Genomic DNA, 9386 nt, shown 5'->3' on the forward strand with positions numbered 1-9386 from the left:
TTCAAATGATTATCTACAGCACGAGCACGTTCTTTAAATATGATAAAACAGATTTTTGTACGATACTAACGTCTAGAAATGTACAACTATACGATTTTCCAAATGCATTCTGGTGGCCTGTAAAGAAAGGAGAATTCCGTTAAGGTCCTACGATTTACAGTGCGTGTAGATTAAAAGTGAAACGAAATGAAGAAAGAAAAGAGGAATTCCTGTGCTGTGGGTTAAAATTAAAATAGAAACATATTTTCACTTCCCTTTCTTTTTGGTATAAAAGCTGGATCTCTTCCAAGAAAACGACACACGGTCGCAATGACAGCAACGATATATTTTCTAGGTAAGTGTGTCCCAAATCTAATACAGTATAACTCTTAAACGCTCACGTGTTGTGCCATTTGCTGCTGTCACATACCTGTCAACCTGCGAGACACTGTGACCTTACTAATGGCTCAAATTTTCCTTACTGAGAAAAAAAAAACATACGCGTGTCTGATTTCATTGCGCGATTTTATTAACAAGATTTCACATGTAATATTTCTAGCAATAATCAAGTATGTTCTTTGTTGTAGAGCATTGTGGCTTTTTTTTGCTCTGGACAAATTGAATGTGTCCACGGCAAAAATATAATTTGAATGTATATTCTTACGAAGTATAATTTTTATAAAAAAAATATGAATGATATTACGGTGAAAAAAAACTAAAATGTTTAATTTAACTGATTTCAAAATAAAATTCCACTTGACCGGAACTTATTTTCTCTTTTGTTTCTTCTCGAGACTTTTTGCACAGACTTGTTTTCTCAAGTAGCGATATTTGTTATAATTTACATTACTGCTAATTTTTAATGACGAAAACGGAATCGAAAATATATCGAAATTATATTTAAGAAACTTTCTTGTATGCCGTGCATATCTAAAAATGTGCACAAATCGTACAGAATACGGAAAAAATACGGCCAGTTGACAGGTATGTGTGCCTAACTCGTATGACTTTAATGAAATGTATGTTCTGTTTCAGTTCTTTCGACGCTGCCACAGCTCATAGTCCCATTGGGTATGAAACGTTATAAATTATCTTTGAACTTAAAGGTGCCCAGTACATATTTTTCACATTCTCCTCCCCTTTGCCTCCCTGTGAAGAGACCTCATATGGAGCACAAGCAGAACTGGTATCGGGTCACTCCCGGGTTTTCTCCGGGGAACACGTCCAGCTCAAATGCAGCATTCCCGATAGCCGAAAATCGTCCTGGAATTATTTGTGGTTCAAAGGAACCAAGCGTCTGGAGGACCACAGGGAAATGTTGACTTTGAAGGGCTTTCTGAGTGACAGTGGAGAGTTTCAATGCCAAGGATTCAGGGACACAGCTGTGGGAAACGTACATACACAAAAAAGCCCTTCTGTGGAAATAAACGTGGACGGTGAGAATCATCCGCAGTCCTAGTTCCGTAATCTTTGGGCTGGAGTTTTACATTAAAGGTTTTAATTTTCCTCGTCTGCCATCTTGCCTAATTCCAAAAGTCGTCGTCGGGGATATTTCGGGCTTTTCCGTGATCCGCCGGAAACCACCGAAAGACATAGTAATCGAATACAGTATTCATTTACCCATGGTGCCTTGCAGTATTTACATCGAACATGGCGGATGTTTGCAATATGGAGCGTGAGAACAGGAGAAAACTCTAAAATACATTAAAAACAGGCAGCAAACAAACACATTCTGTTTTTTAAAAGAAACAATCGAATATGTATGCGGAGGGTATTGACAATTCGTTGCAGCCAACTGCTGTTAATGATTCGAATTTAGTGGCTAGTGGGAATGATGTCTGAGCTGTTGCAGCACACTGGAAATCGTAAAAGCAAGGAACATTTGTTTAAGTGGACACTATTAAGAAATAGTGCGCTAAGTCTGTCCTCTTTGTCTTTTTGTAATGCGGCAGAATATCAAAATAGAATGTATTTTGGTTTATTTCAATCAGTTTAGTATACTTCGGCAATGTATTTAAATCGGGCCTCATCCATTTTAGAATTTGGCCCCCTTTTCAGACAGAAGAGGGCCAACAGCCCCCCCCCCCCGCCCTTTTAAATTTTCCAGGTGTATCCCTGCATTCAGATAAAGCTGCCTAGAACAAAATACAGTACATGTATTTTTAGTTTTTTTTTTTTGTAATGTCAGTTGACTCCATCTTTCTCTGTTGCTTCTCAGGAGGTTGGGCCATCCTGCAGGTCCCGCACCTGCCAGGTCTCGTCGGAGAGACGTTGAACATGACCTGCCGCATGCGCGGCCTTCCTCGACTTCACGAGGTGATTTTGTACAAAGATGGCGTGGAAGTCCAGCGGCAAAGTGGCTTCAACCCAAAGTTGAGTTTGGGCCTCATGAGCATGGAAGACCAAGGACTGTACTCCTGCAGGGCGTCTTGGGATGACAACAGACAAACTCATTCAGTGATATCAACTGAGGTTCAAGTCAATGTCAAAGGTGAGTTTAGGTGATGATTTGTCTGGATCTGATTTTAGTTGATCGTATGTTTTATGGATCACTTTGTATACAGCAGTGGTTGTATTAAGATGCTCTGTTAGGCCTTTTTTACACTCTTACTTGATAACATGGTAAGCTTGTCCACTGTAGTAACCGCTGTCCATGAAAGGGTTAATACAGTGATGTCAAACACATTTTTTGTTCGGACCCACTTTGGAGTTACAGCTTCCCCCAGAGGGTCGATGCAAAATCATTTCAGGACACGTATCATTTGCTCCCGCGGACCTCGTAAAAGGACATGGCGAGCCGGATCGGGCCCCCGAGCCTTGACTTTGACACCTATGGGTTAATGCATTTGATTTGAGTTGAGAATCACACTTAACAGCGTCCAACCCTAGCTAAGTATGAGCAAAGGACACATTTACCCGCAGTATTGGAAAAGTTTTTGAAAAAAATATTGGGGAAAAACCCATTAACATTAATGAGATTTTTTTTTTTGTCCTTTCGTTATTGCTGTTATGATTTAATATGCAATTGTTTTTTTCACAATGTCTTCTCATTTTGTTATGAATAAAAGCCACTAATTATTTAGTTTTACAATAAAGGTATCAGCTTTATTACGCACACATGTTCTGGTCTTTATTTTTTATTTTTTCTTGTCACGCTTATTTTCTTTCAGAGGTTCTCACACAGCCCGTGCTGGAGGTGGTCACAGAAAATGACCCGCCCTTGGCCGATCTCATTAAGCTCACCTGCAACCTCCAGTACAACGCCCGCACTCCGGCGCCTCCCATACACTACTATTTCTACAAGGATAACAGGCGGTTGGGAACGGCCACTTCCAAGAACTTTGTGCTGGTCAAACAAAGAGCAGGTCTGTACAGCTGCAAGGCTAAGGTGCCCCAGCTTGGCCTATGCAAGTGGAGTGAGAGTGAAGCATTCGAAGAGTGACAGATACATGTAAGTAATACGGGTAACATGCCACAGGCTGGATGAAGATGACTTTGATTCTTCAAATGAGAGATGGTACTTCCTCATTTAACATTTGTACTACCCCCGGTTTTAATTATGTGATGAACTGAACTAACCAATACCATAATGTATGAGTAAAGAAAAGTCATGGCTGTATTGAAGGGAAACTGTTGTTTTGGGTGGAAATTCATGAATACTTCTTTAACAGGTACATATAAGTGGGTAGCTAAAGTGTGTAAGCCACAACAAAAAATACACAGCAACACTTAATTTGTGTTACCTGTAATTAATGTAGTTACAAAGTCCGATCCAGTTTTAATGGGCGCTTGTGACAAAAACGGGCATTTTGATTTAAATCAGAGGTCTCCAACCCCCGGGCCACGGCCCGGTACCGGTCTTTGGGTCATTTGGTACCGGGCCGTGCAGAAAGAATAAATAATTTACATAATTTCCGTTTTATTTATTATCTAAGTCCGAACTATGTTTTATTTTGAAAAATGAAAAATTACCAGATTACATCCGTCTACAACTTACTCTTGACGCATGTCAAAACGCTTGTCTAGGTCACGTGATACATACCGCTAAAATTAGCCCACCGTTGTTGTATTTATCCGCCGGTCCGTGAAAATATTGTCTGACATTAAACCGGTATTTGTCGCAAAAAAAGGTTGGTGTTTTAAATACTTGGTCAATAAAGATGATTCTGATTTGCATCTATCTAGTAAATAATAGTCCCCCAACAGCTATGTGAATTTTGTCACTGTCACTCAAATTCCAGGACCCACAGAATAATGACTTTTTGGACTACATAATCATTTAATGCAGCGTAAGAAACCTTAGACTCTCTTCTTTCATCAGAAAAAAAATGGTTATTTCCTAAATAAAATGGGTCTGGAGTTATATGAGCCTGAAATGAGGGCGGCTGTCCAAAATACAAGCAATACGTATTGGTTTATATAGCACTAACATGGAAAAAAAGGAAAATTGTGGAAGGGGAAAAACATTGCCAGAGGTCTGGCCAGTGCTTTATTGGGACCCCAGCAAGAGAAAACAAAACCCGAACAAATTCGGGAATGGCGCTCTACGTCATATTTTCAATTCCCAAATATATTTGGGAATGGCAGTGAATGAATGAAAAGGACAGGTGTGGATATGCCAATAGGTGTACCATCCATAAAGTACCCAAGGTGCGCTTTGGTGGAAATTTTTTGGTGGAGTCTTATAAATGATTATTGTTGGATTTTTAAAAAAGTTTATTGATAGGAATAAGACAAAATAGATTTGTCCATAGATAACAGTAACATCAACCTAATTAGTCCATGAACTGGCCCCACAAAGTACAATACACTTGAAGAGTACACACGAGTACACAGTCCAATACCACCCCGTTAGCTTGGAGGACACGTTCCCCGTCAGGCTGAGTAAAGGAGAAATCCGGAGAAGATGCTATCGTCCTCACTGCTGGCGTACACCCCGTTCCAGTCTCTGAGGGTCTCCATCCACACTTGATCGCCCTGCGCCAAACGCAGCACCACCAGAGTTGAAGCCTGGTCAATGTCTTGGCCGTACAGCGAGTCCCGCGTCCTCACCCTCCGCGAGCCGTTCACCACCAGAGTGGCGCGTAGGGGTTGATTCCGTACGGTGATGTGGAAGGAGAAGACGTACACGCCGGCGTGGACGCACACAAAGCTATTGCTTGTGACGTTGAAGTGGTTTTCTTCATTGTAGAACACTTTGTCAAAGCGAATGGGGAAGCCAGATGGTGGGAAGGATCTTCTCGGGGAGATGCCCACACTGAAGGCCGAGTGTTTCTGAGGAACGCCTGAACCCTTCACCCCTTTGAAGCCACGCATTCCCCGTTCTCCTCTTATCCCGTGGTAACCTCTATCCCCTTTTGGGCCCTGCACCCCTCGAACACCCTGTGGACCCTGTGCCCCTCCTACCCCAGGTTCTCCCCGGGCTCCAGGAGGTCCGTGATCCCCGCGTACGCCGATGGCACCCGGGGCCCCGTTCTTGCCATTAATCCCAGGGATTCCCATAGCTCCCGGGATTCCCGGTGAGCCAGTATCTCCGCGATCACCTTTTGGGCCCCTCTCGCCAAATGTACCGCAGTCTCCTCTATCACCCTTATCTCCTTTTGGACCAAGAATCCCTCCAGGTGGCCCCTCTTTGCCCGGATCTCCTTTCTCACCAACGGTTCCATTTTGTCCAGGTTCTCCTTTTTGACCGCCGTCGCCTTTGAGGCCTTGTATGCCCACGTCACCTTTCACTCCTTTAAGGCCAACATCACCTGCAGACAATAGCCATTCAGTCAAAACTGTCCATCCGTGGTGCCACCACGTATTTGGGTCTTTCAAAATATCAGACCTTTCTGTCCGGGTTTACCCATAGCTCCCGGGTATCCACGTGGGCCAGTGTTTCCCCTGTCACCCTTATTCCCTAGTAAACAAAAATATAGAAAAGCAGAAAGAAACATTGAAACAAACCAGCAAGCATTACAAAGGCACTTTAACTAGAGTTGGTGTTGATTGAGCAGCGTGTACAGAACAAGGAGAAGATCCTTACATTTTTCCGTCCACTTCAGTATTTTATATTAGCAGTGCATCTAACACACAAAGTACTTTAAAGACTCGAATGAGCTTTTGCTGATCTGCTTGGAAAATGAAACCTTTCAGATTTAATTCTTACAGCCAACCAAGTCTTCATTAAGACTTGGTCTTTTCACTCTTTAAGTGTTTGGCAATAGTAATCCTCTTTTGATTCCCCAAAACAATTATTCTTGCATCAGTTGCGTTACAGTTTCATTGATTGAATTTTTGGTGCATCCAGTTTTAGACATTCACACAGAACCTCAATTTAATTGGAGTCATGATCTGCAACATTACATTTTTGAAGCATTTGACTTTCATATAGCATATCCATGCTGAACAAAAAAGGGTTCAATAAGTGACCCCTGAGGTCCCCCTGTATGGCATAGGCATTTTATCAAATTCAAAACTTCCAATAATAGCTCTACTCCTCCACGTAACATCTGAACCATTTTAGGACTGTAACAATCAACATTGAGTTGCACAATTGACCTAATTCTGTCATTTGAAGTTATTATTCGTCTGTGCCGGTCCCAAGCCTGGATAAATACAGAGGGTTGTGTCAGGAAGGGCATCCGACGTAAAAGCTTGGCCAAAACAAACATGCGGGTCAAACCTCCAAAGATGGAGGACACTGATTTGCTTTGGCGACCCCTTGAAGGCAAAAGCCGAAAGGAAAAGAAGAAGATTCGTCTGTGGTTGAGTTATGAAGTCCCATCAGTTATCGTTAGCAAAATGTAAGATTTTTTATGACATAAAAATCATCCAAATAATCATTTTTATCTGCACTATGTTAACATACAGGTTTTTTTTTAAAATTGGAATGGAATACCTTTGTCTCCTTTCATCCCTTTAAGACCACTCATTCCCGGTGGTCCAGGGGAGCCAGATGACCCGGTAAATCCTCTTGTCCCCGGTGGCCCTAGATATAACAAGTTTAAAATGCAGAAAAAAACTGTGGGAAAAAATTAAACTGGGTAAGAGTTTTTGCTTGTCATTACCTGCCGGACCACTGTCTCCCTTTGGCCCTTTGGGTCCTCTCTCAGGTGGGCAGCACTCACAGAAGTTGTAGTAGCACTCGTTGTAATCCAGGGTGTAGTTGTCAGGGCCTACACTGGGTGGCTCTGTGCTCAATGCCTGGGCCTGAGGGAAAGCTTGAGTGGGGTAGGTGGGCAGTGGCTTAGGCTCGGCAGGGATGTAACCCACCTTGGGCTTCGGTGTACTGGGGGCCCCGGGATTGTGTATCGTGACTTGAGAAAGGGGTTTCTTGGTGTGCTGGTACTTGGGCTTGGGTGTGGACTTGGCTTCAATGCTGGATATCGCCGTGAGTGTCACCATGATGATGGCGAGAAGAGTCCACTGACTGGAGATGAGACTCATGCTGGAGCGAGATCTGCGAATCGATCGTCATGAGAAAGGCATAGGGCATTGAAAACTCTCGTGTATTTCGATCCTGACGCTTGATATCTCACAGTGAACCACTATTTCTTTTGTTGTAAACACCAACACCCAAATATTATCGTAATGAGGGATAACTACCCAATATACCAAAGTTTAATGAATAAGTGTAATACTCACCACGTTATGCATAGGTGGAATGGTCATTTATTTTGTGAACGGTGACTTGGAGGTATCCCTAGGTGCTCTTGGTCCATCTGATCCTAGCAAGAAGAGAACAAGCCCACCAATAAGACTGTCTGCTGGAAGAACAAGGGGGAGGTCTGAAATCTAACGAGGGTAAAAGGATGGATCGGTTGGCCCAAGCAGAACCACTGTGCTGTGGCCTCGTTTTCTGCGCAGAAAGGTGTTTTTGTGATACGGGATACGAGCAGTCGCCCGGAGTACTCCTCTCAATGTGAGCTCGTGGAAGAGCAAAACCCCTTGGCTGATGGGTTACCTGATACCTAAGGGCATTCTTCCAACCGTTAAGCAGCTAGTATGCTCTCAAGGTGAGACAAAGCAGCGCAAAGAAAGTTCTGGGACAGAGGCCAGGCCACTAAAGCTCACAAATTTGGTGTATAGTTTGAAATGCTCATTCATCAGTCTGTCCAGTTTCTGCATAAACTTGCGTAACGACAATTCGCAGTTCTTGGACCGCTCCTCCTTTCATCGTTAAAATTTGTATACGTTTGCGAAATATCAAAAGTCGACAAAGAACAACCAGATACAGTTAGAGACAACTGTAGTGCTACAAAATTTGAAACTCCAATTGTTGGTGTATTTACGATGAGCATATAAGCTCCGTAAGATCGCGTTTGATATTGTTATGTTTGACAAATCATTTTTTGCACTCTGTCCCGTTAGAATTGTCCACTCATTGCCATTGAATGTTTTGAACCGTGAACATGTTTAGCCTGGCAGAGACCTTCAGAGGGATCCATGACAGAAGGGAAGGAAGGAAGGAAACTGAATTTGGGGAAACAGAGAGGACTGATTGCAACAGACCGTTTAAAAAGGAGATGATTGTTTCTTTTTCACCAGATCCGATGTTTTAGTACTTACTAACTAACGAGAAGGTGAAGGTTTTTTTTTTTCTTCTTCAAAATCTCAAGTCCAGCCCCATTCGGACCTTATTCAACACCAACTACAACAGCAACGTTCGTTCATCTTGCCCTACTTGCTGGTCATGGGGGTCCCCACTCACCTGTCTCCTTCTTGCCCGAGTGTCCCCTCGGTTCACACACACAAAATGGAGCGTGGGGTAAGAAGAGGTTAATTGCTCCAGGTGCAGCCAGGCAGAGAATAGCTAGGTTCAAAGTGTATCGCCAAAGGGCAGTCATTCCAGAGAGTCGGACCAGCAACGGAAAAGGCTCGATACCCTCTGAGCCTCCGTTTAGTTTTTGGTACATCTAATAGTGTCTGATCAGCAGACCTGAGGCGTCGGGAAGGTGTGTAGAGGTCGGATGGCGTTTGAAGATTTGAATAATAATAAGATCTTGAAAAGAACTCTAAAATGTATAGGGAGCCAGTGAAGGTATGCCAGAGTAGAAGTTATATGCTCCCTCTTACGAGTACCAGTCAAGAGGCGAGCAGCAGGATTCTGGACCAGCTGGAGATTCTTCATGGAGGATTGGCTGACACCAAAGTACAGCAATCGAGCCGAGATGAATGAATTACTGCTTCAAGGTGCTCATGAGAAAGATTATTTGGTATTTGTAGTATTTTGCTGTATTTTATATTTGGATTATTGTGAAATTCTGAGCCGAAATCATGTGTCAGCTAACAACGAGCTTACACGCTTGTGAAATAAGGTCCACTTGATGGAGAAATACTGTTATGTGCCTTGAGAAGTGAATGTTATTACTCCCATTTGAACAGTGGGTGGCAGGAATGAACTTTAAATGTAATTGGAACTC

At 42.9% G+C, this 9386-nt stretch overlaps 2 protein-coding genes across 4 annotated transcripts; one reads left to right on the top strand and one right to left on the bottom strand.

Moving 5' to 3' along the window:
* The first annotated feature begins 274 nt into the window (after positions 1-274).
* Positions 275-4190, top strand: LOC148888591 (high affinity immunoglobulin gamma Fc receptor I-like). The gene is made up of 5 exons (XM_089014178.1): positions 275-334; positions 1015-1050; positions 1137-1415; positions 2198-2470; positions 3150-4190. Exons 1-5 carry the CDS (start codon positions 310-312, stop codon positions 3419-3421), a joined length of 885 nt encoding a protein of 294 aa, XP_088870304.1. The 5' UTR covers positions 275-309; the 3' UTR covers positions 3422-4190.
* A 473-nt stretch (positions 4191-4663) lies between these two features.
* On the bottom strand, positions 4664-8234 carry otol1b (otolin 1b). Of its 3 annotated transcripts, none has more exons than XM_089014180.1 (5): positions 7609-8234; positions 7032-7423; positions 6863-6952; positions 5810-5881; positions 4664-5732 (listed from the first exon to the last, which is right to left on the bottom strand). In XM_089014180.1, the coding sequence occupies exons 2-5, from the start codon at positions 7408-7410 to the stop codon at positions 4855-4857; spliced, it is 1419 nt and encodes a 472-aa protein (XP_088870306.1). In that variant the 5' UTR covers positions 7411-7423; positions 7609-8234; the 3' UTR covers positions 4664-4854. The 3 variants fall into 3 exon arrangements, with proteins under 3 accessions (XP_088870306.1, XP_088870307.1, XP_088870305.1); XM_089014181.1 differs by having other exon boundaries at positions 7032-7173; positions 7237-8234; XM_089014179.1 differs by having other exon boundaries at positions 7032-8234.
* Positions 8235-9386: the final 1152 nt, after the last annotated feature.

Source organism: Hippocampus bargibanti, linkage group LG14 (assembly GCF_051943395.1).
Source record: "Hippocampus bargibanti isolate YZ-2025 linkage group LG14, ASM5194339v1, whole genome shotgun sequence".
In the NCBI taxonomy this organism is placed as follows: domain Eukaryota; kingdom Metazoa; phylum Chordata; class Actinopteri; order Syngnathiformes; family Syngnathidae; genus Hippocampus; species Hippocampus bargibanti.

Coding starts and splice junctions, on each gene's coding strand:
- LOC148888591 (XM_089014178.1), top strand. CDS start 310: ATGACAGCAACGATATATTTTCTAG. Junction 1,051..1,136: donor ACAGCTCATAGTCCCATTGG/GTATGAAACGTT, acceptor CTCCCTGTGAAG/AGACCTCATATGGAGCACAA. Junction 2,471..3,149: donor GGTTCAAGTCAATGTCAAAG/GTGAGTTTAGGT, acceptor ATTTTCTTTCAG/AGGTTCTCACACAGCCCGTG.
- otol1b (XM_089014180.1), bottom strand. CDS start 7,410: ATGAGTCTCATCTCCAGTCAGTGGACTCTTCTCGCCATCATCATGGTG. Junction 5,882..6,862: donor AGGGATGAAAGGAGACAAAG/GTATTCCATTCC, acceptor TTTGTTTACTAG/GGAATAAGGGTGACAGGGGA. Junction 5,733..5,809: donor GGGTAAACCCGGACAGAAAG/GTCTGATATTTT, acceptor TATTGTCTGCAG/GTGATGTTGGCCTTAAAGGA.